Genomic DNA, 24,753 nt, shown 5'->3' with positions numbered 1-24,753 from the left:
AATCGGGTTCATCGGCCTCGGCGCGATGGGCAATCATATGGTCAGCTCCTACACATACCATTCACTTCTAAGATCGGTCTGTCTGACCTGACTGACTAGCTTAACAACCTTATCTCCAGATATAGGAGCCCCGCCAACGGAAAAGAGGTCGGCTTCGCATTGTATGATGTGAACCAGGCCGCGGTAGACAGTATCATCAAACGTCAAGACTCTGAGCACCCCGATGTGCCTCTCATTAGTTGCTCATGTAAACATGCACCATAGCACAAGACTTCTCATATATGTTAATGATGTCGCTAATAGCTCATAGCACCTTATGATGTAGCACAACAGGCTTCTACCATTATTACCATGGTTCCTACTGGAAAGAATGTCCAGGAAGTGTATGCTGGCCATGAAAAGAGTGTCCTGAGCGCTCTCAAAGCTATGAGTCAAGATCAGCGCGCAGATACTCTTTGCATCGATCAGTCTACGATCGAGCAAAGTGTTAGCAAAGCAGTCGCCTTGGAGCTACGAAAGGCCGGCGCAGATCTGGTGGACGCCCCAGTTTCTGGAGGTAAGTCGAGCGACACCATTTCTGCCATGGCAACTAATCTGAAATGTCACAGGTGTAATTGGTGCAGAAAAGGGCACTTTAGCCATCATGGTTGGCGGGTCAAAGACCTCTTACGATCGCTCAGTCCCCGTACTTCAAGCCATGGCTCGCAAGGTCACATATTGTGGTGATCTCGGGGCTGGACTGGCCGCCAAGATTTCTAATAAGTACATAGTCCATGAATCGTGGGCTTTTGATAGACTTGCTGACCGCAGACACTTGTATAAAATATAGTCTCCTACTTGGTATCACCATGCTTGGCCTGAGGTGAGTTGGAAACAGTCATATGCTCTGAGATTCGAAAGTAGAGGCTGATGACATCAAGTGAGGCGATCTTGCTGGGGAAAAGACTCGGGGTTGATCCTCAAGTGCTTGCCAATATCATCAACAACTCTACGGGTCGTTGCTGGTCCAGTGAAGTAGGTTTTGCAGATGGCGGATCGGCATCTTGCGATGAGAGTATACGCTGACCTTTTTCTAGATCAATCACCCAGTTCCTGGGGTTAAGGCTGGAGACTCTAGCCCTCCGGCTCATCGGAACTACGAGGGCGGCTTTGTTACAAAGCTGGCTCACAAGGATCTTGCTCTCGCTGTATCGGCCGCTGAAGATGCCAATGTCCCTCTCGCGGTGGGAAGATGCGTTGAGGAGACGTATAGACCGTTGGCCAAGTCCAAGGAGTTTGGAGACCGTGACTTCAGTGTCATATACGAGGCTCTGGATTCCCTCGGTTTTACTAGGCAAAGCTCGAACCTGTAACCCAAGCTGTAAGCCAGGTATCGTGGAATTCCTCAGACACCCATAACTTGGTCATTGGCCAATGGAAATCGGTCACTTTATACCTCGCTTGGAAACGGAGACTTGGCATGGGGAGCCTTGATAGCTTCAAAGCATCCATTACGTATTTTGAATACTACTTGCTGCCTCTAAAGATGGTCTTCATTGCCCGTTAAATATCATTCTTGAGTTGCCGCATTAAAACTAGATAGCAAAGCATAATCGATGGGACCAAACAAGTCGATCCAAGAATTTGGCATTAGACTATCTGATTCCTGCTCACTCGTTTGAGCATCTTGGCTGAGTTGATTTGACATCGTGTTGTAGTCAACCAAAGACCACATAGCTTCTTCCTGTTCAGGCGTCAAGCTCAAACCTTGGGTGAGACTATTCGAGGGACGTCCTGAAATCCCATCGTAGACTATCCGACGAAGCGTCGAAGCCTATTGAGAACAGTTAGTGTATAGAAAATGGAAAATCTGAAATGTAGCACGTCACCATTGTTCTGACATTACTCCAATGTTGGCCAATGAGGTCCAGATAGCCCAGGGCCTCTTCAAGTAGTAGGTGAGCCTCTTGGCAAGTTGGCGAATCCTCGTCATATGCCCGTAAAGCGATAATGGAGCCTGCGACTGTCACAGCATAGCCGCTAGACGATGAGTGAAACGAGAAGCCCAGCCTGCGCGAGTCGCGGATAAGAGCCATCATCTGCTGTGCATGAAGCCAAGCCAAGTCAGATGATCGCCTGATAAAACTGATCGGGGCCAGGTTCCGGCATGTGTTGATGCGGCGACGTAGTAAGAAGGGATGATTGAGCAGACAATAGCAGAGGTGAAATAGTGCCCGAGAGAAGATGATCGGACCAGAGGACTGGCTGTCCACCAAGCCTTCAGCTAAGATATAGGGTGCGAGTATCTCATCGTTTGGTCTCTGCATCTCTAGGTATGCTTCGAAATGTAGAAGATCGGACTCGATGCCGGCGAAGTCCGAGCCAGGATCCCAAGGTGGATGCGGGCCTCTAATGTTAAAGTCTTGAAGTACGTATTGTGCACATCGACCGAGGATCTGCGCAATAGCAATGACCTGTGCAAAAGGGCATTGGCATATTGAGAGAGTCCGGTTCGTCATCTCGTCCAACGACTGTGTTTTAACCCCGAGGCCGTCCCTCCATGTTGACTCATCAAACGGCAGTTGTAGGTGGCACGACGCATCAACGATGGCCGGAAGGTCTCTTCGTGAAAGAACGAGTAGGGCTGATTCTGGCAGTAATTAAAATACGAATCAATGACTGCCATGAGCACATCCTCTGGTGTCCCAAAGTCCTCGATCGCAGGATCATCACGCGGCGAAGGCTGAAACGTATTGCCACCTGTCCTAGGGCTGCTGACCCTCTCAGGACGCCTGGAAGAAGCCGGCAGCCCTGCCGGTATGGCACCCAGATTAGTATTACTGCTATCTACGAGCGCAACGAGGCATCTTTCGATCCTACGAAGCCGTTTAGTAACACGATTTCTTATCGCTGAGACACAAGCTCACCGTTGCAGGCTTGATCCCATGGACTCGATCTTTGCCTCTAGTGTCCCAATCCTACTAACGAGCTCCGAAGTCTAACATATAGGCTTTAACACACTGGTGGGTAGATGGATATGGAGTCAGGTCAACATATACCTGTACATTGCTTGACTCAGAGGTTTCTGTTTGTCGATAAGTCTCCGGGTCGTCGATGGCGATACTCGGCGAGCGAGTCTTTTGCTGCCTAGGAGCCTGCCGCCGAGAAGCCTCAACAGGATATACACAATCTTGCATTGTTACACAAAAGCCCGATAAGCTTATTGTTGGATGCGAAGCATCACTTACCAATCTTGAGTCGTTGGCACTGCCCGCATACAGGTCGATCGCCAGTACACCGGCATTTTTTCCGTCTTGGGTAATCAGCTATCTATCGCGCGTAGGACTAAGAGGCGGGGTAGCAATTGTGTACCTGCACTGTAGGCATGCTTGGGCAATGCGCTGCACTGGAAAGTAAGTATCGACGCTGCTCCCCATGACACAGATAAGCAGGATACGGAGCGGATGCTGGCGTGCTGGAGCGTGGATGGAGTCGACGAGTTGTTTGGTCCGGCTCCTCACGTTGGAGATCCGAACCGCGAACAACCGACTAATCCACACCTGCCTGTTTTCGGCTTAGCTACATGCAAGGAAACAGCACTTGATAACTACGTGGAGTATAAGCCGGACCGTCTCCACTTGTCGGAGTCCGAGACCGTATCTAGATGCGTATGATAGCGGTTTTCGGAGTCAGATGCCGTAGTTGCAGTAATGGACCATAATTCAAAAGTATGATTCAAGGACATTATAGAGTTCAAACAACCAAGACCATCAATCGGACAGCCAAACACAGAGTACACAGGAAAGGCCATCAAACAGCTACGCAGCAACGCAGGAATGGACCCCGAACCTCATATCTCTATGTAAGCATCTCAAGCAAGGGAGCTTCTCTTGGCAGCTCAAACTCTGACATACTTTGCCGCAAAAGCGAAAGCGAGGAAACGCAAGAGTACATGCCAGTGATCCTCGATGGGAATCAAATCAGCCAAACAGCCTTCAGCTCGTTCCCAGACACCAAATACGGCACCGTGATATGGCAAACACTTATCTCCAAGCCGAGCACCTGCTCCGACTCAATGTGCGTAGGAATCGCGACATGTCCCTTCAACGGTGCACTCGCCCTGCACCAGCATTCTCAGGCAGAGGTCTACTACGTGCTTGAGGGGTCTGGGCAGGTTGAAATTGACGGGGTCAGGCACCATGTCAAGGCCGGAACCGTGCTTTGGATTCCTGGGAATGCGATGCATGGTGCCTTTTGCGGGCCTGACGAAACGCTGAAGTGGCTCTATGTCTTTCCAGAGTCACGGTTTGAAGATATCATTTACAGATTTAAAGATACATAGTGGGCACTATATTACGCTGAGGATTCTCATAAGAAGCTCTGAATTCTTTAGTTACTGAAAATCTGATTATTCTGTGCCGTCGCGAATAGATGAAATTACCAGCTTGAATTGTGTGTTTCACTGCCCTGATATGGGCTTCTAGAAACAATTCCAATTTTTAATCTTTGCCACCATTAGCCAAGTGATGTCAATGAGTTGTTCCATCTGAAACAAACTTAGATTATCGATGGCGCTAATGCGAGGAATGAAATTTTAATACTGAATTGATACCCTAAAACAACAATAGATATAAGGGTACCCTGCGAGTATCTCAATTTCGGTGAACTCATACTGGAGATCATCTGGCAGACAAGTCACTCACGGACCGTACCCACTCTCCCTTCGAGAACGGCCCCATATAGAGAGCAGACCCATAAAATAATTACCGTATAGTTTCCGATTCGCAGATATGCCAGAAGTAGGTACCTATAAGATAAAGTAACAGAAGTCGCTTTGCTAAAGACGTAAGTTCTTTCAATTTACTGGCAAAATATTTTCCTATCTAACGTTTCTATTTATCAACCATCGCCGATAATGACACAGATAGTCTCGGGCGCTGATATCTACGGACAAGGGTCCTGGATTGACTCTAAGGCACCACCAGTTCCCGATGATGCATGTCGACTTCTCAAGATGCTGGCCGAGGCGACGCCCGGATTCACAAAAAACCTCGCCGTTCTGAACACGGTAGCTTTCACCGGTTCCTCCGACACAATCGTCCCTGGCCCCTTGAAATCAGCCGTTATCGCTGCAGCTCTGCACGCCATGAGCGGCATTGTCGCTAACGAGCTCTTCGAGCTCAGAGATGGCGAGAGCTCTAGTCGGACTGTGTCAGTCAATACCGACCATGCTGCATTCTGGCTCGGAAGTGTAGGCATGACCAGACGCAACGGGCAGACTGTCCAGGACCTTGGCAAGGATGGCAAATTGGGTGCCATTTTCCCTAAAGATCTCCAAGGAGACATCTTCGGAACACCACTCAGATTACGCGCCACGGCGAACTATGAGACTAAGGATGAAGGCGTTTGGTTTCAGCTACATGGGTCTCTAGGGGCAGATCCAGTACTACAAACCATCGGCATAGACCCATCGCTAGAGTGCAGCAGTAACGATGAGGCCACTCGAGTCATTGCGGAGCACGTTCGCAAGTTTGGAGCGCATGAGCTGGAGATGATGTATCTCGTTCAGGGCCTTTGTGGAACTATCTGCTATACTCCTGGTGGATGGAAACAGACACGCATGGCCAAGGACTTGGCTAAGCACCCCCTTATCAACTACAAGCTGCAGACGCACGCAGTCCCTACACCAGCCATTCCGTTGCCAGTATCTGCCGATAAACGACCACTGGCTGGCATCAAGGTCGTGGAGCTTGTCCGAATCATTGCAGGCCCCGTTATTGGAACGACATTGGCTGCCCTCGGAGCTGATGTGATCCGTGTGAACTGCAGTCGCCTCCCTGACTTTAATGTAAGCCATTTTCATTCTCTTCCGTGTCCTCACATGAGGCTTTACCATTTATTTGCATTGTCTACAAGTCAAAGTTGTCCACAATGTGTTGAAGCTAACAGCGTTTCATAGGGACTTCAACTGACGCTGAATGCTGGCGTTAGAACGGTGGATATTGACCTGGCCAAAGATGATGAAGTAAAACATCTCTTCGCATTGGTTGCAGATGCAGACGTCTTTGTTCAAGGCTACAGGCCCGGAGTTATTGCCAATAAAGGACTCAGCCTTGAGAATCTCCTAGAGATAGCTGGCAAAAGAGGCAAGGGCATGGTATATGTGGAAGAAAATTGCTACGGGCCAAATGGCCCTATGGCCGAGCGACCTGGCTGGCAACAAATCGCTGATGCTGCCTCTGGGTGTTCCTATGTCACTGGGAGAAGCCTGGGACACAAAGACGGAACATGTGTACTTCCTGCTCTACCTGTCCCGGATATGCTCACTGGTTTGATCGGATGCATCGGCACTATGATGGCCATCTAGACCGTGCACGTCAAGGCGGATCTTACCGTGTTTTTGCATCCCTCATGGCCGCTGCTTCTCTCCATCTAAGCCCTGAGGTCGGATTATACTCGCCAGAGGTGGTACAGCGCTGCCAAGAGAAGTTCGGTTGGAACGATACCAGTCCTGACCTCTTTGTACTTGAGCTGCTGGACGTAGTACTGAAGGCATGGGCTAAAGAGATGCCGGAGTCCTTTGGGGAGGACTCGCCTTTTATGTCTACCCTCAAAGGTGACTGGGGTGAGTTTCAAGTGCTGAAGCCGGTTGTACAGCTGAGCGAGAAAAACGCATCGCCATACTACTCATCTGCTCCAGAGCCTAATTGCTCTCGGGAGAGTACTGCAGTGGCATGGCAATAGGAAAGACCTATGAGAGAAAAGGCTCCATATTATAGAGTATATACAACGCACAGTAGCTAGTAATTGAAGAGATCTAGAACTCTAGATCTTAGGGCTACTTGGCTCCTCCATCTTAATAACAAGCTTACCCATCTGTCGTCCAGCTTTCATATCGTCGAAAATCCCATCAATGTCCTTGAGGTTACTCAGACCTTGCACTACTCTACTGATCACTGGTCGGATCCCTTCGCGGTCGACGAAGGCAACCATATCCCGAAACTCTTTCCTGAAACCCATTGTAGTTCCTTTCAACTCCGCATTCAGAAGGACAGCTGGCATAGGCCAATTCATCTTCGGTGAGACGGTCATACCATATTGAACAATAACGCCACCAGGCTTGAGAAGCTTTACGGCTTTGACAACGATATCGCCGCCAGCTCCGTCAATAACAGCATCGATGAATGGCCTCGATGGCGGAAGCTGACGGCGAATATCTGCCTCCCACGTCTCCAGTTTGTAAATCGCTCCGCCTAGTGCACCCAAGTCTCTAGCTCTAAGGAGCTTTTCTTGACTACCAGATGTAACGAAGACATTGGCGCCCATAGCCACGCCGAACTGTAAGGCTGAAAGAGCAACGCCGCCTCCAATACCGGTAATGAGAACGTTTTGTCCTGGCTGGACAGCGGCTTTAGTGACAAGTGCCCGCCATGCTGTAAGTCCTACCAGTGGTAGAGCTGCGCCCTCCGTGGCAGACAAGTGCTTTGGGGCTGGAACAACCTCGTCCTTGTGAACGCAAACATAGTCTTGCGCTGTGCCTACGTCATAGAGACGTGTAGAGCCGGTAATGGACCATTTTTGAGGATCCTCTGGGCCAGCTGGATCGGATATCCAGCCACGCATCGGAGTCAGGAGTACGTTTTCTCCGAGTTGGGACTTATTAGAAACATCTCGCCCGACTTCAGTGATTACTCCATAGCCATCCGATAACATGGGATGGTCGAGAGATATGGCGGGGTACTGATGTTGCCTAACGAAGAGATCACGGTGGTTCAGAGCAGCTGCTTTGAGCTGGACGAGGACCTCATGGTCTCCAGGCACAGGCTTCTCAGTCCTTTTAAGCTGGAGACTGCCATTGACATCAGTGTTGGAAATTGAATCACTGTCAGAAAGCGAGATGAATCTTACGGGTAGTAAATTTCCCCAGGCTTTCCTGAAGCCTGGCCGAGATGCAGCACGCGCTGTAGAGCTGCTCTTGATTCTTTGGATGCCTTCAACATGTCGTCGTACTGACACTTGTTTCTCAGCAGCAGTTTGCGAATATGATCTAACAGTCCCAGATCGGTCATCAGTCATTCTTAAAAGTCGAAGCGTTTTTGTTGCCGGACCGTACCCATTACGGCCATCATGCATGCTGGGTGGGGACGGTCCGGCCATGATGTATGTCTAGGAATCTGGGGTCTTCGAATGAGATAAGCCGCCTTAGCCTTGAAGTGGACTAACTGATGATGTAACCGGGTAGGTCGCGAGGAGCCAGTCTTTATCAATTTCATTGTGGAAAAAACTTATGTATATAATCTGGTAACTCTATAATAAGCAAACAAGAAGACAGTTCCAAAGCCAAACGGGAAAAGAGTTTCATTCAATCATAATGCATATCCGAAGCAGCCGACTCAGAAAAACTAGCCAATTACAGTGCCAGATGTCGTAACCCAAGTACTACGACGGGGTAAAGTCGGCACCTCATTCCGACAAAAACAGCAGTTGTTGTATTTAACTGCAGCGACAATGAGAAGAGGTCAATTTAAACGGATCGCTGTGATCTCCATCTCAATTGAAGCATCCCGACCGTACCCATTGTATCATTCCTCACGGTACTTGTAAACGAGCCAAATCGTCATGTCTATTGTAGAATCAGCGTATGGGCCCTTTAGTGGCCGAGGATTGATTTGTGGAATAATGGTACTCGTAAGTCGTGATACTCATCGTCGCTGAATGCCGAGATTGTGCATCTGGCAGCCCGATGGTTTAATGTTGACTGACGCATATGTATTTCTAGGTTTTGATCCAGATTGTGCGCTACTTCCTTTCTCCAATTCACCGTCTCCCTGGTCCCGCCACGGCTAAGTTATCAACCTTCTGGCTCGCATCACAATGCCAAAAAGTCCGACGATCCGAGGAAGTACTAAAGCTGCACCGGAAGCACGGCGACTTTGTTCGAATTGCGCCCAATCATGTATCAATCAATACCCCTGATGCGATTCAACAGATTTATGGCCATAAGACCGGATTTGTCAAGGGTCCCTTCTACGATGCGTTCCACCAGGTGACACCAGTAGTCTTCAATACCAGAAATGTCTCAGAGCACACACGAAAGAGGAGGTATATCAATCCCGCATTTTCCGCTCGTGCCTTATCGGGCTTTGAGCCCCATATGGATACTGAGATTGCTGCATGGAAGCGCCAACTACTTAAGATTTCCAACGGAGCAAGCCCACGTGTCGACTTTTCTGTTTGGAGTGAGTTTGGCACATCGGTATCGAGATAAATTTTTACTAACGCCGTATGCCACAAACAGCAAATTATCTGGCCTTTGATGTTATTGCTAGCTTCGCCTTTGGTGAGCACTTTGGCTTCATTGAGAAAGGTGAAGACGAATATGGCCTCATCAAGATCATCGACACCCGCGGCGAATTTATGAACGCCCTTGGATCCCTTTCGCCTTTCCTGAGATTTGTGATGAGGTACAATCCCTTTGACTCGTTCTGGAAAGATGGATTCCGGGCATCAGCAGGCTTTGCAAAGATTGGAAAGGAAGCATTCGAGAAGCGAAAATCCTCAGATGATAATAGCCGAAAAGACTTACTAAGCTTCCTCTTCAATGCGAAAGATCCGGATTCGAAGCAACCAATCCCAGAAGAAGAAATCATTGCCGAGTCGATCAGCTTTATCGTTGGCGGAAGCGATACAACGAGTAGCACCATGACCAACTTTATTGACTTTGTGGCTCGTGATGAGGACTTGCAACTACGGATCCAACAAGAGATCGACATTATATTCCCAGGTGAGCCTTCCGATGACTGGGTGCCAAGTGAGAAGAAGTTAAACGACCTGTCTTTATTGCTTGCAACTTTGAGGGAAGTCATGCGCCTTCGACCAACCAGTGCCACTGGATTAGAACGAGTGACGCCACAAGGTGGAAAGACCATAGCTGGACAGTTCATACCAGCAGAGGTGAGTCAATCAAGGCGAACAGACGATGGATTTCGCTGATCACAAGACTAGACATTAGTTAGCGTCCCAACCTTGGGCGTCATGATGGATCCGCGGATCTTCGAATCACCTGAGACCTTCAGACCAGAACGATGGCTTGAACCAGGGGCGGATGAGCTTATGGAATACTTTTACCCATTTTCAACGGGACCAAGATCATGCATCGGAAGAAAGTTAGTCACTCATCATCCTCAGGAGCGTTTTGTATACTAATGGCTGCAAGCTTTGCATGGATGGAGATCTTGAAGGCAGTAGCGGTTGTCTTTAAGCTGTTTCATGTCAAGAGAATCAACCCGAAGCCTACAGTGATCAGAGAAGGCTTCTTCAACAAGGCTGTTGAATGTGAGGTCGAGATACATAAGAGGAGCTTCAATGAGGCATGTGAAATGTAATCGAGGTTTAATTCAAGGCTCAAGCTATTCGCTTAGGTCCGTTATAGATATATTAAAGCATCAACGAATCAATCCCACAAAATGAATGTTATCCTGAAAGTGGACATGGCTTTAGTAAGCACCTGTTCTGTTTCTATCACCATGAGCTTCCTCGGCATGCTGCTCCTTAATGCGATGCTCCTTGTAACGGTCACGAACTTCGTGGAATGCTGCGGTAATGGCATGAAGGATGCTGTTGATAGTTATTTATCGCACTGAAAAGATTCACTGGTATAACTCACGTGCTGATGATGGCGAGAATGAATGTACCCCATGGCAGATTGCAACTTTCATCCGATGAGTCTGCGTTGATACCAAAGGTGCTTGAGACACCCTCAGTTCGGTAGCAATGACGTGGGCCAGCCCTGCCACCATTAGGACGAGTAAGAACAGAGACAGCGATGAAAGCTCCGACAAAAGCAATATCCAACAGCACCCAAAGCCAGCGCAGCCATCTCGGACCACCGCCCCTGAGAAGCAGTGACATCAGCATCGCAATGAGCGTGTACAGGACAGCAGCTGCCAGGATGCCTTCAACAGCGCCATAAGAACTGTTCACACCACGACGAGTCTTGATTGCATTGACGAGATTGTAAACTTTGCGGAGACGGGCTGAGAAGAGTCCAAGGGAGATGACAGCGGAGAGGAATTGAACAACGCGTGTAAGGCGCAGGAACCAGCGGTAGAGGCGGGAATGTTTGAGCCTGTCTGGAACCCAGCGAGTCAATAGACCCGTCTCGCGGCTGCGATCATAAGTGGTGCCGTAATCGGTGGGAGCACCGCGGTTGTCGTAGTGAGCCATGGTGATGCGGTGAATAAGTGGTGTTAATGGGCTCTCTAGCTGATGAGAATACAAGATAGAACCCAGAAGTGAATGAGATGATCTTTTTCCTGACAATTGATGCTTAGTTATGATTTTCGTAACATATGCGAGACGTCATAATGTCACACAAGTCAAGGCATCACATTCCCAACCCTGTGACATGGCCAGCCCGTCACCGTCGTCATGGATTAGAGATTCAGCCTCATAATGACACATAGGCCTCAAAATTTATTTCTTATGTTTCAATTTGATCAGCCAAGACGCGGGAACTGCCTTGTTTTAATATCTGTTGCAGTTGGACACGCCCTTACTTAAAATCCACTTTATCAGGAAGAAATGCTCCGGGCCGGTACCGAACGGCTTGGCTTACGATTTACAGTGTCACCGGTGACGATTTTCCAGATTCGAGCTTCAAAACCGGGAATTATTAGACTTGAGTTGGGCCCGGATTGCAGATCTTTCAATTAATCGTCCACTCAGAATCATTCCCAGGTTCACCTACATGTTGCCTCTGTACTGACCTCGTGCAGAGGCAACGAGATAGAAAAGCCTGTCCCTTGAAGTAGCCAGATGACGCTGGTTCAAACAATTCTCTGCTGCATTTTATTTTTAACTCGGTAGTTTATATGTATCTCTCTATATCGGAAATGACTGACAAACTTGCCTCTGCTGATTCAATCTCTCAGCCACAAGGCTCAACTGCAAATAAAACATCTGGCTCGGTACATGACTCACATGTACAAAGAAATGTGACTCTCAGAGGCAATCCAACAAGCCGCTTAGGATATCCTCCTCGCTCGCAAAGCCTTGCTGACCAATCTTTCGCAAGATACTCTCGGCTCTTGTAATAAGCCCCTTCACATTGGAGAGATCCCTCCCTTCTACTGCCGCCTGATCTTCGCCCTTCACCGACTTGTCTCCTTTGGGCGATATCTGTCGAATCTTACGTCGTAGCTCATTCCACGTTGAATTGTGACAGTACGAAAATACCCGCTCGTTCACGAGTGAAGGGAGGGCTAATGCCGCCACCAAAAGACGTGCTGCATCCTGAACATCAGTGTAATATGCTACGAGATATGTCAGTTTATACTGCTAGTAGTAGCTGATGAGAGATGGAATGCCTACCAACTGAGCCAAAGACCTTGTCCCATTCACCCTCAGCCGCCGCTTTCAACATGCGGAAGGTAGAGGTAGTGTTTTCTGGATCCAAGGCCCTTCCAAACTGGCCATCAGGTACAACACAGTTTGCAACAAAGGGAGGCTGGTTCGTGCCAACCCATGACCAGAACGCCAATTCTGCCAAAGCCCGACTGGCGCTATAGACGTCCACAAATCTATCGATGCCATCGACATTCGGCTCACAACAGGCCTTCATGATGGCGTCGTAGTTAAACATGGCTGAAGTGATATGGTGAGGGTGGTTATAATTGTAAGATTCAACTGCTTTGGAGCTTGAACTGAGAACGTAGCGCTTCACTCCAGCGCCAGCTGCGGCTTCAAGACTGTTAATAGTCCCTTTTACCACAGGTTCTACCACCTTCACAGGGTCTGCGTTCAGTATGATCGGTGTTGAAACGTAGATTACACCCTTGGCCCCTGTGATACAGTGATTAAATTGAGTCATGGAATAGAACACAGGGCGCCCTCTCACCTTTGAAGGCTTCGTCAAATGCGCCTTCAGCTTCAAAATCAGACACCTGGACCAGCTCAAACTTCTTTGGCCACTCGGTATCAAACAAGTTATGCATCCAATGTTGGTTCTTCTCCACGTCTCTCACCGTTCCTCGGACCAAGAAGCCTGCTTGGAGGAGCTTTTCGCACGTCTCGACACCCATGTAGCCATTAGCCCTAATGACTACAACGACGGAGCCAAATGGAATTGCAGGATCAGAAATGAGCATTGTGATAACTTAAGTTAGGATGTAGAATGATGGAGTGAATTGGCTTCATATTGACAGTTTCGTTTACTGTTATGCAATTATCTACAATGCTTCTATGTACGCTCTTTGTCAAAAACCGATCCACATGAATTATAAATCACACACAGCTTAGTATTACTCAGCTTTGCTTTCTAATTGTGATATCTTGTAACTTAAATGCCCAAAATAAGACTCAACTTTCAAGCTTGGTCACGGATGAGGTTAGCGTTGCGCGCATGTCGCCATTGTGGTGGAACCCCAAGATCACATTATAACCCGCCACAAGAGAGCATTAATCTGTCCACTCAATATCCAAGCCATCTTGCACTTCTCTCGGGAGACTCAAGCAGTTTGCTTGTGAAGATTATGTCGATATAACCCACTATATATAATAAAGTTTCTCGAACAATAGAGCGGCGTTTATCGGCGCACTTGCCTATTGCAAAACAACATTTGGCAAATGCTGATCCTCCCTGTCCCACGGGAATCCATTGGCCATAAGATCGTCAGTTGACCTCTCGGTTTCCATGACTACTGTACATTGGTATTCGCCAACACTCATGCTGACAATCCGATACAGGCCTCTCGCTATATGCTTAGTGACCTGTATAACTGCGTGGTGTATATGTTCGTTGGTTCCGGTTCGAAGTGAACGAAAGTCTGAGTCCCCATTGAGATTGATGTAGGTAACATCGACTCTGTAAATTGCTGTGCCAAACTCTGGAGCTTGTCCAGGTGGCCATGAAGCCGGATTGGTTGAGGGGTCAACTGTATAGATAACTCTATTTGGGTTTGCCATATTGCTCGGCTTTCTGTAATAAGATGATAAATAAAGAGATATTAAGGGTTTACTTTACGACAATCGTGATAGGAGAAAAGATATCTGTTTATAAATTGACAGCAGCATGATGAACTTAAGAGTAACTAATGGGATTAATGCCGCAAACTGATCTACTATTCCTGTTAAGGCAGTGCATGACCTGCCTAGTGTGTTGCACGGACCTCGGTGCTGTACAATTCTCTATCATCACCATCATCTTATCCTAGGCAGTATATGCACCTACTATGCAATTCTGCCGATCTCAAACACTCCTCTTAGCACCAGACCAATCCCGCTGCTGCTTTCGGGGCCGTGAGGAACAAGGGTGTGGAGTTGTATCCGTTGACGGTTGCCCTGGGACATATCACATGAAGCGAGTGATACAAAATGCTAACAACCAACACATCTTATCACCTGTCTAAGCTGAGCAACTTCTCTGTTTTCCGCTCTTGGAATGGACATGTCACAATGCATTAGGCTAACGACCAAGTAAGCTTTTGTGACTAATATATGCTTTTGTTGGTTGCTAGCCTGATGCATAACGGCACGCTTTTGCCGAAAGGCAAAGTCAGAAGGGCAGGATGTAGGCTAGGTTGGCCTAGAATTTAGATATTTCAAGAATCAACTTCCGCTATTATATCAAATTGTGATTGCCAGCTAATGGCACTGAAATGAGTTCAAGAGTAAGGTTTTAAGAGACCCTAGATTACTGACAATACGATATTGAAATGCTGGCCAATTTGGCTTGGGGCTTGCTTTAGATAAAGGGCAATGACGCTAAGATAGGCGCCCTTGGTCAGGGTGGTCCGACCACGAAAAGCTGCTCAGACAATTACGCAGCAACCAACAACCAACAACGACCAACGTATCATGTCTGTTCTCTTACGAGATTTATCCCGGGTCAGTCGGCATGTAATTCCAACCTGTAAGGCAACCGGGAGGTCACATTATCAACTGTCTTTACGGCTAGAAACTAGAAACTGCTCAACCAACAACCAACAACTAACAGCAGCCATTGGCTATTCTTTACGAGTTTTGTCTCGGATCTATCGGCTGTAAGACAATCGTAGACCACATCCTCGTCGTTCTGTATGGCCGGTGGATGAGACCAGTTCTTGGTCTCCCAGCAGAGAGCCGATTCAGGACATGTTTATAAAAGAGGCAGCACCCATCATGTCAAAGCACAAGCTTCTTACACAAGCTCATTTATATCAAACAACCCTTGGTAAGATACCCTGAGCTAGAATGTATCGCTGATTAACCTATCGTTAGAAACACTTTCTTCAACATGTTCGGCAATCGCGGTCCTCAGAATGTAATCCTCATACTCGCTATTCTAGGGAGTATGCCCGGTAGCATGGTCGTCAGTTTGCCTGTTACTCCGGCTAAAGATAGCAAAGGCAATGTCGACTCAGCAGATCAAATCGTCTACGCTGTTCGATGCCATGCCGATATCTACGTTATAGCCCACCATTGTCAGGCTCACTGCAACGGAAGGGGTCACGTACTCTTCAATGAGACCAGATGCCCTGTCGGATCAGACAATGCTGACGATATCTTTTCGGATTGTTACTGCACTCCACAATGTGTGCCTTGTAAGGAGGAGGGCGAAGAACAGGCTCAAGAGGACGTGTCCGTTCCTGAGTGAGTTGGATCTAACATATATCATCTCACAGGATCTGGGCCATCAATAGGACATATCTAGATGCTGAAAAATATCAAGTTCAGAGGTGTGTCGTTCAAGACCCTGCTGTACACTATATAGAGCCGTTGTTTCAGGCGTGACTCAATCCATGACCCTGCCCAGAAGGAAAACGGCGTGCTTGGTGCTGAAGTTGGACACGTTAATAAGAGACTAGTCTTGTTAGTGCGGGAGCCGCCATCTTAAAGATCTAGGGCATTTGTAGTATTAAGCTAACCTTTTTTAACTAAAAGATTAGAGCTTTTATATACTTTTAAGGCTAATTAAGGAATTATTATTTAGGTTTATATTATATTAGGTTTATATTATAGCTATTAGTTAGTTATTATAGTATTAATATCTAAATTATAGGCTAGAAGTGTTATTTGCAGTTAAGACTTATAGCTAAGAGCTTATTCCGGCAGAGAGAACCTAGTTAGACACTGCAAATGCAATCTTGACCTGGCTTTGATCGTCCCATTCGACGATGGAGCCAAATGCGTATGGACTGGCTGAACCGTCTAGCTCATCTGTGAATTGTGTAGCCGACCAGCTTCTAACACCATATTTGCCCCGTTGCTCTTGGATGAGAGGCATGTGTTTGGATATATAGTAATTAAAATCGTATTTAGCATCTGGCTCGTACAGTAACGGTGAAGGTCATGCTGATCGTGCATAATTGTCGCTGATTTTTGTTACAGTGTTTGAGCGCTGATATTTGCTAACGTTTATGCTAATAATCTGATACAGTAAACTCAGCATTGAAGGTTGAATCTAGGTATCCTAGCTTGACATCAGTTCATGTCACGCGACGAACGTGCTAGGTCTTTATCAGATTGCAAGCCCCGAGGTATATAGCCAATTAAGGAATAGTTGATGGGGCGGACTTAATTATGATAAGCTTACCTACTTGTTTACTGATAAGCTTACTTGTTATTTTATACCCCTGTACTACTGATGTCAACTTTAGTTATAGTCTGACATGTAAACCCCACCACCTTGATCATTTCTGAACATCTCGGCGGCTACATGGCCGAATAGTTACTTGTCCATCAGGTCAAGTCGAACGCGCTCCGAGACTATAATTGCGAAAAGTGATGTGATGCTTGACGCCATGTCTGTTCTCCGTGGTCTTTTAACAATAGTTCCTCTGTTGATCTCTTAAAAAATGCGACCTTCCGTTCTGGGGTGCATCGGCCAATAGACCGTTTAGGAAGCTGTGCCAAGTCTAATAGCCAAGACCCAGTCCCGAACCTATTGCGCAATATATCCCGCCAATAACTCAGATTGCCAAGAAATGGTAACGGCAACCAGAAACCGTTGTATGATAGTCCTCATATGACTATAAATCGAAGCCACGGGCCCTGGAATATCCTCTCTCGATATCAACTCCATCACACCTTCTCCAACTGTCTGTCACCTTGTCAACAATGGCCAGCCTCGTTCGTCTTGCTCTCTACCTGGGAGCTTTCCTGCCTGCTGCTCTTGCTGCCCCCACTGCACCCAGCAAGGGTTCAGATGTGATTCCTGGGAAATACATTGTCACCCTCAAGCCCTCTGCCTCCTCTGCCAAGGTCGAGTCTCACCTTCAGTGGGTTGGTGATGTTCATCGCCGCAGCCTGTCTAAGCGTGACACTGCTGGTATCGAACATACCTTTAACATCAAGAACTGGAATGCCTACGCTGGGCAGTTCGATGAGGACACTATTAAGGAAATCGAGGCCAGCCCCGAGGTAAGCTTCAACAATCATACCTGAGACTCCTGCTTACAAGAGACAAGGTTGCTTTCGTCGAGCCTGACAAGGTTGTCAAGCTGAGCTTCGAGCAATCCAGCGAACTGTCTGATAGGGCCCTGACCTCCCAGTCAGGAGCTCCTTGGGGTCTCGGAACGATCTCTCACCGTACCTCCGGTTCCACGAGCTATATTTATGATACGTCAGCTGGCGAGGGCTCTTATGCCTATGTCGTTGACAGCGGTGTTTTGATCTCTCACTCCCAGTTCGGTGGCCGTGCTGTCGCCGGATATAGCATCTTTTCAGGAGCTAACACTGATACTCTTGGACACGGTACCCATGTTGCTGGCACTATTGCAGGCTCAACCTACGGTGTTGCGAAGAAGGTCAGTATGTGAGCTGTATACAACAGGCTGATGCTAACGTCAACAGGCAAACATTGTTTCTGTCAAGGTCTTCCAGGGAGCAGAGGGAACTGATTCCGGTGTTCTCGCCGGTTTCAACTGGGCTGTCAACGATATCACCTCCAAGGGTCGCGCCGGCAAGGCCGTTATTAACCTTTCTCTTGGTACGACACATCTCCCCGTTTTACAAAGTCCTCTCACTGACAGCTAGTCTAGGTGGTGACGCATCCCAGGCTTGGGTAACTGCTATTGACGCTGCGTACAACTCAGGTGTGCTCTCTGTTGTCGCTGCTGGAAACGGTGATGAGAATGGAAACCCACTACCTGTATCGAGTCAATCCCCTGCCAATGCTGCCAACGCCATCACTGTTGCTGCTCTCACCTCTGCCTGGAAGCCTACTTCATTTACAAACTACGGTACGATTATCTATTTCCTTTTGAGTCCCAGAAATGATTGACTGACTATTGAAAGGCGCTGGTGTTGATATCTTTGCTCCCGGTCAAAGCATTTTGTCTGCATGGATTGGCTCAAATAGCGCCACCAACTCTATCAGTGGTACATCGATGGCTTCTCCTCACGTTGCTGGTCTTGCCCTCTATCTCAAGGTTCTCGAGGGTCTTACTACACCAGCTTCTGTAGCAAGCCGAATTAAGGCCCTTGGAACCTCCGGAAAGATTACTGGTACCCTCTCTGGCAGCCCTAACCTGATTGCCTACAATGGCAACGGCGCTTAGATCTGATAGGGTACGACAAGGCAACATAGCTCTGACTAGATCACTATGAGTTCTTACAGCACTGTGGAGTGTGGTGGGAAGAAGGACAGGTTATACTACTTGTTAATTGTCTCTTACACTTGCCAATAAATCTCAGTCCAGAACCAATCATAGCACAGCCCAAAGTAACAGATATATATCTAATCATGACCCAAGAAGGATCTCCTATAAATAGAATATTTCAGTCAGTGTCCAGTTAACTAAATAGAGAGCTTCATATAATCAATGAGGCTTTGATATAATTTGCAAGTGCAAGGGTGAAAAGCATCACAAAAGCGCGACAAGAAATCATTTATTTCCATAGTATAAGTCCAGATTAACTGATTCAGGATGCCTTTCATCGAGAACTGAGTCCCTGTACATGACACTGGTGGGCCTAACAATAAACCCGTAAAGCCCATGGCAACAACTGCAACCAGCACGGGCTCCAATCTCCCACTGGCTTCGGCTGAATTGATCCCACCGTTGTCGATCTCTAGATAAACTCGCTTGTAGTTTACAAACCATCTGCATCAGACAAAGTTCCTAGTTCCTTCACTAAACTATTTCTTTACCCATAACCCATCGCCTTAAGCAACAATCATGAAGCAAACCTGAAATCAAGCCTTTTGTTTCCTTGATCAGTTGTTGTCTTGAGATAACTGATTCTCTCCTCTCTGCTCATGCCTTCCCAGATCTTATTTCTTTTATTGTTTTCCCTGACATAGTAGAACTTGATAAAGATAAAGATCAGGATGTTATATCCCAAGACTCCAAGCAGCGCTTTGTTCCCAGTATAATAGTATGGGGCGTCGCTCTTGCGGTAGATCTGTGAAGATATAATGCTTGACATTTGGACGCTCATGTTATAGAGCGAAGAGCCAACGGTACGAGTGCGGACAGACCCGGCATTGCGAGACGTCAAGGCCACAAGAATCGCATGAGGGTAGGGAGCGCCAACAAGGAGTGTAGACAGAGTCCATTTTGCCCATTTCCATCCTGGAAAGATAGGAGGCAAAACGACGAGGGAAACCAGAAGTGGCAAGGACCATAGTTGGCCGATAACACCGAGAAGAACACGCTGGTTAATCCTTTCTGAAACCCAAGTCCAGAACAGTAGCTGTACAATGAACAGGGTGTATGCCGGGATTGTAAGAAGGTTGGTATGGAAAGTATCGAAACCAAGAGCCTTGCACGTGAGTGTGATGTATGCTTGGGGAGGTGCATTAGGAATACCCCAGGAAAGGCCGATGAGATAGATAGGCCACATATGGTAGTCAGTGAGAGCTTCCCAGATCAGGCTGCTCGTTAAGCCCTGACGATTGTGCATGGTAGCCTTGCCAGGATCATCCCGAAGAACTCGTGTGACCATGATGATCTCTTCGCGTTCAGAGAACCACCCAGACCTGGGACGAAGTAATCCTTTCCAGCCTGTTCGAGAAGTCTGCGTAGGGGATGGCGGTAAGTAGAAGAAGGTCAATATGCCGATCAGCGCAGTAAATGAGCCCTCAATCACGAACAGATATCTCCACCCTTCGTGGAGCCCACTATGGCCCCGGAGGTGGAGAATACCGTATGCCAAAAAGGCACCAATAATCTGCGTGCCTTGATATGATGTCCAGAACCAACTGAGGCGTTTGGGAAGCTCGACATTTTTGTAAAAATATGAAAGATAAAGAATAGTGTCAGGGATGAAGCCTAGAGGTATGCCAGTCAGCAGGGCAAGAGCGACATCCTGTGTTGATTTATAATTACCTCCTTCAAGCATCCCAAGTAACCAGCGGCAGATAAAGAAGCTAGTCCTTCCCTGAAGCGCGGCTTGTGACATTGCTACGACACTCCATAGCACCATCTGGATAGGGACCCAGACGTCTGGTCCAAGTTTTTTGCCAATGACTTGTGACGGGAGCTCTGCGAATAAGAACGAACAGTAAAATATCGTCATTCCATTGTTGTAGTCATTTGTTGTGAGGCCGAGATCACCTGGAAGAGTTAGCGCCAGTAGCACATAGAATCGACTCTCGACCGTGAGCTCACTTAGCATGCCATCTGAAAGAGCCTGGACAATGTTGCCACGGTCCAGCTGGAGAGCAAAGAACATGATACAGGCCGGAAGTGCGATAAACCAATCAAGCTACCGTTGGCATTATTATCGCTATTCAATGAAAACTTGTCGCATAAGCTACATACCCGTCTTACCAGCTTCTCCTCTTCCTGGGATTCCCAAGTCGCAGAAGGTTCGAAACGGTGGGCACCTTCGAAACCATCCACGATCTTGTAGATATCCACAGCTTCAGGAGGAGCAAAGACATTATGATAATTGCTCATAGTGTCAGTGTGTAGGGAAGCGGTGTCTGAGCCTGTCGAGTACCCTTCGTCGACTGGTACGTGGCTGACATCTTTGCCAAAGAGGGAATACCATTTTCGACGCTTGGTAGGTTGTGTCACGGGTTCTCCAATAGGATAAGACTCGGCGAGCTGGTCTTTGATAGACATTTTTGAGGACTCTGTGATCGGACTCTGGACCTCTGATTTGAGAAGTGAGGTACTGTGGAAAGCCTCATCTTATATATTGTTGTTTCTATCGTGATTCCTGGTTCCTGTAGCTGAGCTAGAAACAGTAAAAGAGAAATGTGCCGTGTTATCCGAGAAGTAGCTATTGCGTGCTCCGATAAACCTAACTGGTAGCATTTTAGAAGAAGTGGCGGCATGGTCAGTGGAGGCTATCCTAGAAATGTGCTGAGACTTGAGATATAATTACCCGCAGATTAGCAATGGCGCCATAAGGTGTGGCATTGTCGTAATGACTTGCGTGATGAGCACTAGTGTTAGTGCCTAGCTGCCAGGCTTTTGGATTATCTAGCTTATCTATGAAATAATAATAAGAGAAATATTTGAGAAATGTCTGCAGGTTTTATTTATCCGGGAATAATGATCCTGGCAAATGGCTTCATGATTACGTTATTGATGCCCGAGACAGAGAATGGATAGATAATCTCCAATTGGCTACAGAACTAACGAATAGTCAATTATCTGTTATCACAGTTGGTCTGATAATTGACAGTAAACCGACAACCATCACCATAATGCACACTTCCACACTTGCTACATCCTCCCTTGTTGTCATCCCTTAAGTCCTGATACTTCCACCACATCTCATTACCGCTCATAACACACCCCTTGCCCGTAACAAAGACGCCGCATCCGTTACCAGTTAAATCACCCCAGCAGTTGCCACTGAGAGCTTTACCATCGCCGTAGTTCTTGTCGTCGTTGCGGATCAGAGAGTTGATGGCATGGTCACAGTACTTGACTTGGAAGGTACTGAGACTACATATTCCGCTGCCCTTGCAGTCGTACGTGGTAGGCTGCTCGGTAGGCTGGGGTTCGGGAGCAGCAGAGCTAGTTGTGGTGGGATCTTCGTCGTCGCGGCCTGTTAACTCTCCATTGGGTGGCTGTCCATAAATAGCCGTAAAGAAACTCTCAACCGTGTACCAGGCGTAAGTATCAGCTTTCAGATACGGTTAGAGACCACCTTTTTACAAAGGGCTGGAGCACCTCTTACCATTGAACGGCGTCAGATATCGCCGAGTCCTCATCCTCGCCAGCTTTTCAACCATTTCTGGCATGTACACCCTGTTGGAGTTCGTTTGTTGATCGGCGCCGATATACTGATCCTTGATAACAACATCACTTTCTGCACTGATTGTTAGTAGCTCCACTTCTCCTGTGTCGAAGGAATCTCACCTTTGCCTGAACCAATGATATTGTTAGAGACAGACGGAAGATGAACCAGCTCATGAATCATCAGACGGAATTTACCAGTCATGAAAATTGAATCCTTCTGCTTTGTTCTATCAGCGTCGAGTTCTCTCTGGACAGCTGCTAGGTGTTCTTGTCCTGGGGCGAAGAATCCGCCGCAAAATACAATAGTGCCACCAGGAGAACCGTCCGCGTCGTCGAAAGCATAGCCACCGATAGTGCCAGCAGCACCTTTAATGCTACTGCAGCGACTTTGAACAGCAAAGCCACGTTGACTAATATCTTCGCAGGATGCTCGGATTGTTCGCCCAGCTCTGGCGGTCGTGGTCAACTTTCGGAGGTTTGCAAAGACACCTAGATATTCCGTTTCAGCCTATGATAAAGTGAAATATAAAGGGTACACATACCGTTGATAAAGCTGACATCGCTAGTCCTCTCGGCAATGTCAGCCCCGAAGTTCCTCTGCTCGAGTAAACCACCTGGCTTGAATGCTGGTATCTTGGCCAAAATAACAACAATATCTCTCCAAGCTTGCACGATATCTTCCTTCTGACTCTTACTACAACCTTTGAATGTGTCAAACGGGATGGAATTGTGAGCCGAGTCATGGTTATGGCTAGGATCAGCGTCTCGTGGGCCAAGTGTAGTGCCCATTACCTTTTCACCTGTCCAATCTAAGATGGGCTCACCCTCAACTTGCCAACAGTCTGAATTGTCAAAGACCGCCTTGACTGGCATGATGACAGGGTTGAAGTTGTAGATGCCATCGTGGCATTCTCGAGCAAGGCATCGACCTCGATCCGTCCCACCAACGATGGTGTCGCCGTTCTTGATCACCAGTCGCTGAGTACCTTCTTCAATTCCGTCCTCGACAGTATCGTAGTTGAGGCCGGCCTGGAGAACCTTGGAGCTGATACTCTTACCATTGCTCATCACATTGACGGTAAAGCCAGCTGCCTGAGCAGGGACTACCAAGGCCCAGTGAAGAGCGTCTTGGCCAGCATCGGTGCCATTTGGTTCTTGAAAGTACTTGACGCTAGAGTCACCTCCAGGGCAAGTAGTGGTCTGGAAGATGCTCTTATGCCATAAAGCACCCTGAGGTATAGCTTCATCTCTCTTAGAGAATGCTGGGACCATCGAACCGCCGTTCTTCCAAGCGTGGATGAAAGCCGAGTATAGAGATTGAAGGGCGGTATGATCGGAGCCGTCGGGACTGGCGTATTGGTTGGGTTGGGCATCGGTGTTCTGTTCGGGCCAGAGGTTACCGAAGTGATGACTCTCGGGTCCATCATTCTACGCATTGTCAGTGATCTGAAGCCTTGCTACGATGTGAGGCACTGACCCAAGTCAACAGCTGGATGATATCGGGTTGAGATCCCATGCTGAGGATGTTCTCCATTCTCTTCACAACGTTCATCTCACCGCGTCGATACAAATTGGCTCCGTACTAGAAATGGTATTATTATCGCGCTTCCAATACCGTATCAATAAATGACTTACCGCATTCTTGTACTGAAGCATGCTGATAGCTGAAGGGGTTTATTAGTCTAGGCAGTGACTGACAGAAGAAATGTAACATACGCATCATGAAGACTTTACTCTTCTTCTGCAGAGGGCCCATGACCTTGATATCCTTGGATATATCACCTTCATTGGTGCCGTGGACCTGGGGCCAGGCGGACTCCCAGACACTGGCTCCGTCGATGATGTCCCCCCAGTATTGCCACCAGGCAGGATGACTCTCCCAGAACCCAGGAGTGTCATCAATGCCAGGGACGAAGAACATCTCGTTGGCAAACGATTTCTTCCATTCAATGAAGTCTTTATCGGTCTGGTTGCCTGTACTGAAGCCTATATCATGTCAGCGATAAAACTTTGTATATGAAGTCAGGCTCACTGGTGATGAAGGGAAAGTTATTAGGTCCATATCGGAGATAGGAGTCACGGCCAAGAAAGCCCTTCAGTACTGTCTCGTACTCCTTTGGCTGCACCATCAAGTTAGCTTAACATTGGAGCGAGGCAAGTACGTAAAGGTCATACTTACACCTCCGCAGTCATTTCCGAGCTTCTTGTCGTAGCACCATGCGCCTGTCGCATATAGGTCAAGAGAAAGAGCCAGCTTGAACGATCCTCCTTTGCTGATAAGGTCGTCGGCATAACCATACAGATGGCTCAGAGTTTCTGGTACCCAGTCGAGTTTAGGATATCCAACGTTGAGAACAAACCCATCAAGACTAGTGAAAGTGATCAGTCAAGTCAAGATAGTATCAGTGTACATACCCCATGGCAATAGCATCGTCAATATCTTTGTGAGCATGTTCCTCCGTGATATCGCCAAGCTGCGAAGGATATTAGCAAGTTGGTCTAAGCTGAGTTGATATATTCCTACCATGTAATGAGACAACACAAGCCTCGACGCAGCCCGCTCATGCATACTACGAGCTGCCGTGAGGCC

General features: G+C 47.6%; 14 protein-coding genes across 14 annotated transcripts; 7 read left to right on the top strand and 7 right to left on the bottom strand.

Moving 5' to 3' along the window:
• Window positions 1-25: 25 nt before the first annotated feature.
• On the top strand, window positions 26-1,352 carry FVEG_00019 (hypothetical protein; the record flags this gene model as incomplete). The annotated part of the gene is made up of 6 exons (XM_018886453.1): window positions 26-40; window positions 100-247; window positions 311-556; window positions 609-780; window positions 906-1,014; window positions 1,077-1,352. 6 exons carry the CDS (start codon window positions 26-28, stop codon window positions 1,350-1,352), a joined length of 966 nt encoding a protein of 321 aa, XP_018742001.1.
• Window positions 1,353-1,549: 197 nt separating this feature from the next.
• On the bottom strand, window positions 1,550-2,621 carry FVEG_14563 (hypothetical protein; the record flags this gene model as incomplete). Its single annotated transcript, XM_018903497.1, has 2 exons — window positions 1,869-2,621; window positions 1,550-1,813 (listed from the first exon to the last, which is right to left on the bottom strand). The coding sequence occupies exons 1-2, from the start codon at window positions 2,496-2,498 to the stop codon at window positions 1,550-1,552; spliced, it is 894 nt and encodes a 297-aa protein (XP_018742002.1). The 5' UTR covers window positions 2,499-2,621.
• A 1,079-nt stretch (window positions 2,622-3,700) lies between these two features.
• Window positions 3,701-4,405, top strand: FVEG_00020 (hypothetical protein). Its single transcript, XM_018886454.1, has 2 exons — window positions 3,701-3,841; window positions 3,907-4,405. The coding sequence occupies exons 1-2, from the start codon at window positions 3,816-3,818 to the stop codon at window positions 4,319-4,321; spliced, it is 441 nt and encodes a 146-aa protein (XP_018742003.1). The 5' UTR covers window positions 3,701-3,815; the 3' UTR covers window positions 4,322-4,405.
• Window positions 4,406-4,894: 489 nt separating this feature from the next.
• Window positions 4,895-6,346, top strand: FVEG_00021 (hypothetical protein; the record flags this gene model as incomplete). Its single annotated transcript, XM_018886455.1, has 2 exons — window positions 4,895-5,827; window positions 5,939-6,346. 2 exons carry the CDS (start codon window positions 4,895-4,897, stop codon window positions 6,344-6,346), a joined length of 1,341 nt encoding a protein of 446 aa, XP_018742004.1.
• A 44-nt stretch (window positions 6,347-6,390) lies between these two features.
• On the top strand, window positions 6,391-6,723 carry FVEG_14564 (hypothetical protein; the record flags this gene model as incomplete). Its single annotated transcript, XM_018903498.1, has 1 exon — window positions 6,391-6,723. One exon carries the CDS (start codon window positions 6,391-6,393, stop codon window positions 6,721-6,723), a length of 333 nt encoding a protein of 110 aa, XP_018742005.1.
• An 81-nt stretch (window positions 6,724-6,804) lies between these two features.
• Window positions 6,805-8,048, bottom strand: FVEG_00022 (alcohol dehydrogenase; the record flags this gene model as incomplete). The annotated part of the gene is made up of 2 exons (XM_018886456.1): window positions 6,805-7,828; window positions 7,888-8,048. 2 exons carry the CDS (start codon window positions 8,046-8,048, stop codon window positions 6,805-6,807), a joined length of 1,185 nt encoding a protein of 394 aa, XP_018742006.1.
• A 483-nt stretch (window positions 8,049-8,531) lies between these two features.
• Window positions 8,532-10,439, top strand: FVEG_00023 (hypothetical protein). Its single transcript, XM_018886457.1, has 5 exons — window positions 8,532-8,667; window positions 8,759-9,218; window positions 9,278-9,933; window positions 9,985-10,145; window positions 10,196-10,439. Exons 1-5 carry the CDS (start codon window positions 8,599-8,601, stop codon window positions 10,362-10,364), a joined length of 1,515 nt encoding a protein of 504 aa, XP_018742007.1. The 5' UTR covers window positions 8,532-8,598; the 3' UTR covers window positions 10,365-10,439.
• On the bottom strand, window positions 10,353-11,456 carry FVEG_00024 (hypothetical protein). Its single transcript, XM_018886458.1, has 2 exons — window positions 10,646-11,456; window positions 10,353-10,596 (listed from the first exon to the last, which is right to left on the bottom strand). The coding sequence occupies exons 1-2, from the start codon at window positions 11,203-11,205 to the stop codon at window positions 10,476-10,478; spliced, it is 681 nt and encodes a 226-aa protein (XP_018742008.1). The 5' UTR covers window positions 11,206-11,456; the 3' UTR covers window positions 10,353-10,475.
• Window positions 11,457-11,982: 526 nt separating this feature from the next.
• FVEG_00025 (hypothetical protein) lies at window positions 11,983-13,127 on the bottom strand (the record flags this gene model as incomplete). The annotated part of the gene is made up of 3 exons (XM_018886459.1): window positions 11,983-12,293; window positions 12,352-12,822; window positions 12,878-13,127. 3 exons carry the CDS (start codon window positions 13,125-13,127, stop codon window positions 11,983-11,985), a joined length of 1,032 nt encoding a protein of 343 aa, XP_018742009.1.
• A 31-nt stretch (window positions 13,128-13,158) lies between these two features.
• On the bottom strand, window positions 13,159-14,052 carry FVEG_14565 (hypothetical protein). Its single transcript, XM_018903499.1, has one exon. The coding sequence runs from the start codon at window positions 13,942-13,944 to the stop codon at window positions 13,582-13,584; it is 363 nt and encodes a 120-aa protein (XP_018742010.1). The 5' UTR covers window positions 13,945-14,052; the 3' UTR covers window positions 13,159-13,581.
• A 782-nt stretch (window positions 14,053-14,834) lies between these two features.
• Window positions 14,835-15,937, top strand: FVEG_00026 (hypothetical protein). Its single transcript, XM_018886460.1, has 2 exons — window positions 14,835-15,190; window positions 15,238-15,937. Exon 2 carries the CDS (start codon window positions 15,254-15,256, stop codon window positions 15,611-15,613), a length of 360 nt encoding a protein of 119 aa, XP_018742011.1. The 5' UTR covers window positions 14,835-15,190; window positions 15,238-15,253; the 3' UTR covers window positions 15,614-15,937.
• A 1,139-nt stretch (window positions 15,938-17,076) lies between these two features.
• Window positions 17,077-18,518, top strand: FVEG_00027 (subtilisin; the record flags this gene model as incomplete). The annotated part of the gene is made up of 5 exons (XM_018886461.1): window positions 17,077-17,379; window positions 17,427-17,765; window positions 17,812-17,947; window positions 18,000-18,200; window positions 18,256-18,518. 5 exons carry the CDS (start codon window positions 17,077-17,079, stop codon window positions 18,516-18,518), a joined length of 1,242 nt encoding a protein of 413 aa, XP_018742012.1.
• A 315-nt stretch (window positions 18,519-18,833) lies between these two features.
• Window positions 18,834-21,032, bottom strand: FVEG_00028 (hypothetical protein; the record flags this gene model as incomplete). Its single annotated transcript, XM_018886462.1, has 4 exons — window positions 18,834-20,234; window positions 20,292-20,519; window positions 20,574-20,670; window positions 20,727-21,032. 4 exons carry the CDS (start codon window positions 21,030-21,032, stop codon window positions 19,138-19,140), a joined length of 1,728 nt encoding a protein of 575 aa, XP_018742013.1. The 3' UTR covers window positions 18,834-19,137.
• Window positions 21,033-21,565: 533 nt separating this feature from the next.
• On the bottom strand, window positions 21,566-24,583 carry FVEG_00029 (hypothetical protein; the record flags this gene model as incomplete). The annotated part of the gene is made up of 10 exons (XM_018886463.1): window positions 21,566-22,047; window positions 22,102-22,233; window positions 22,284-22,652; window positions 22,706-23,591; window positions 23,641-23,745; window positions 23,799-23,827; window positions 23,880-24,149; window positions 24,196-24,283; window positions 24,343-24,532; window positions 24,579-24,583. The coding sequence occupies 10 exons, from the start codon at window positions 24,581-24,583 to the stop codon at window positions 21,566-21,568; spliced, it is 2,556 nt and encodes an 851-aa protein (XP_018742014.1).
• Window positions 24,584-24,753: the final 170 nt, after the last annotated feature.

This window comes from Fusarium verticillioides, chromosome 1 (genome assembly GCF_000149555.1).
Source record: "Fusarium verticillioides 7600 chromosome 1, whole genome shotgun sequence".
In the NCBI taxonomy this organism is placed as follows: Eukaryota; Fungi; Ascomycota; class Sordariomycetes; order Hypocreales; family Nectriaceae; genus Fusarium; species Fusarium verticillioides.
Note: the sequence above shows the minus strand (reverse complement) of the source record. Positions and strands in the feature narration are given on the sequence as shown.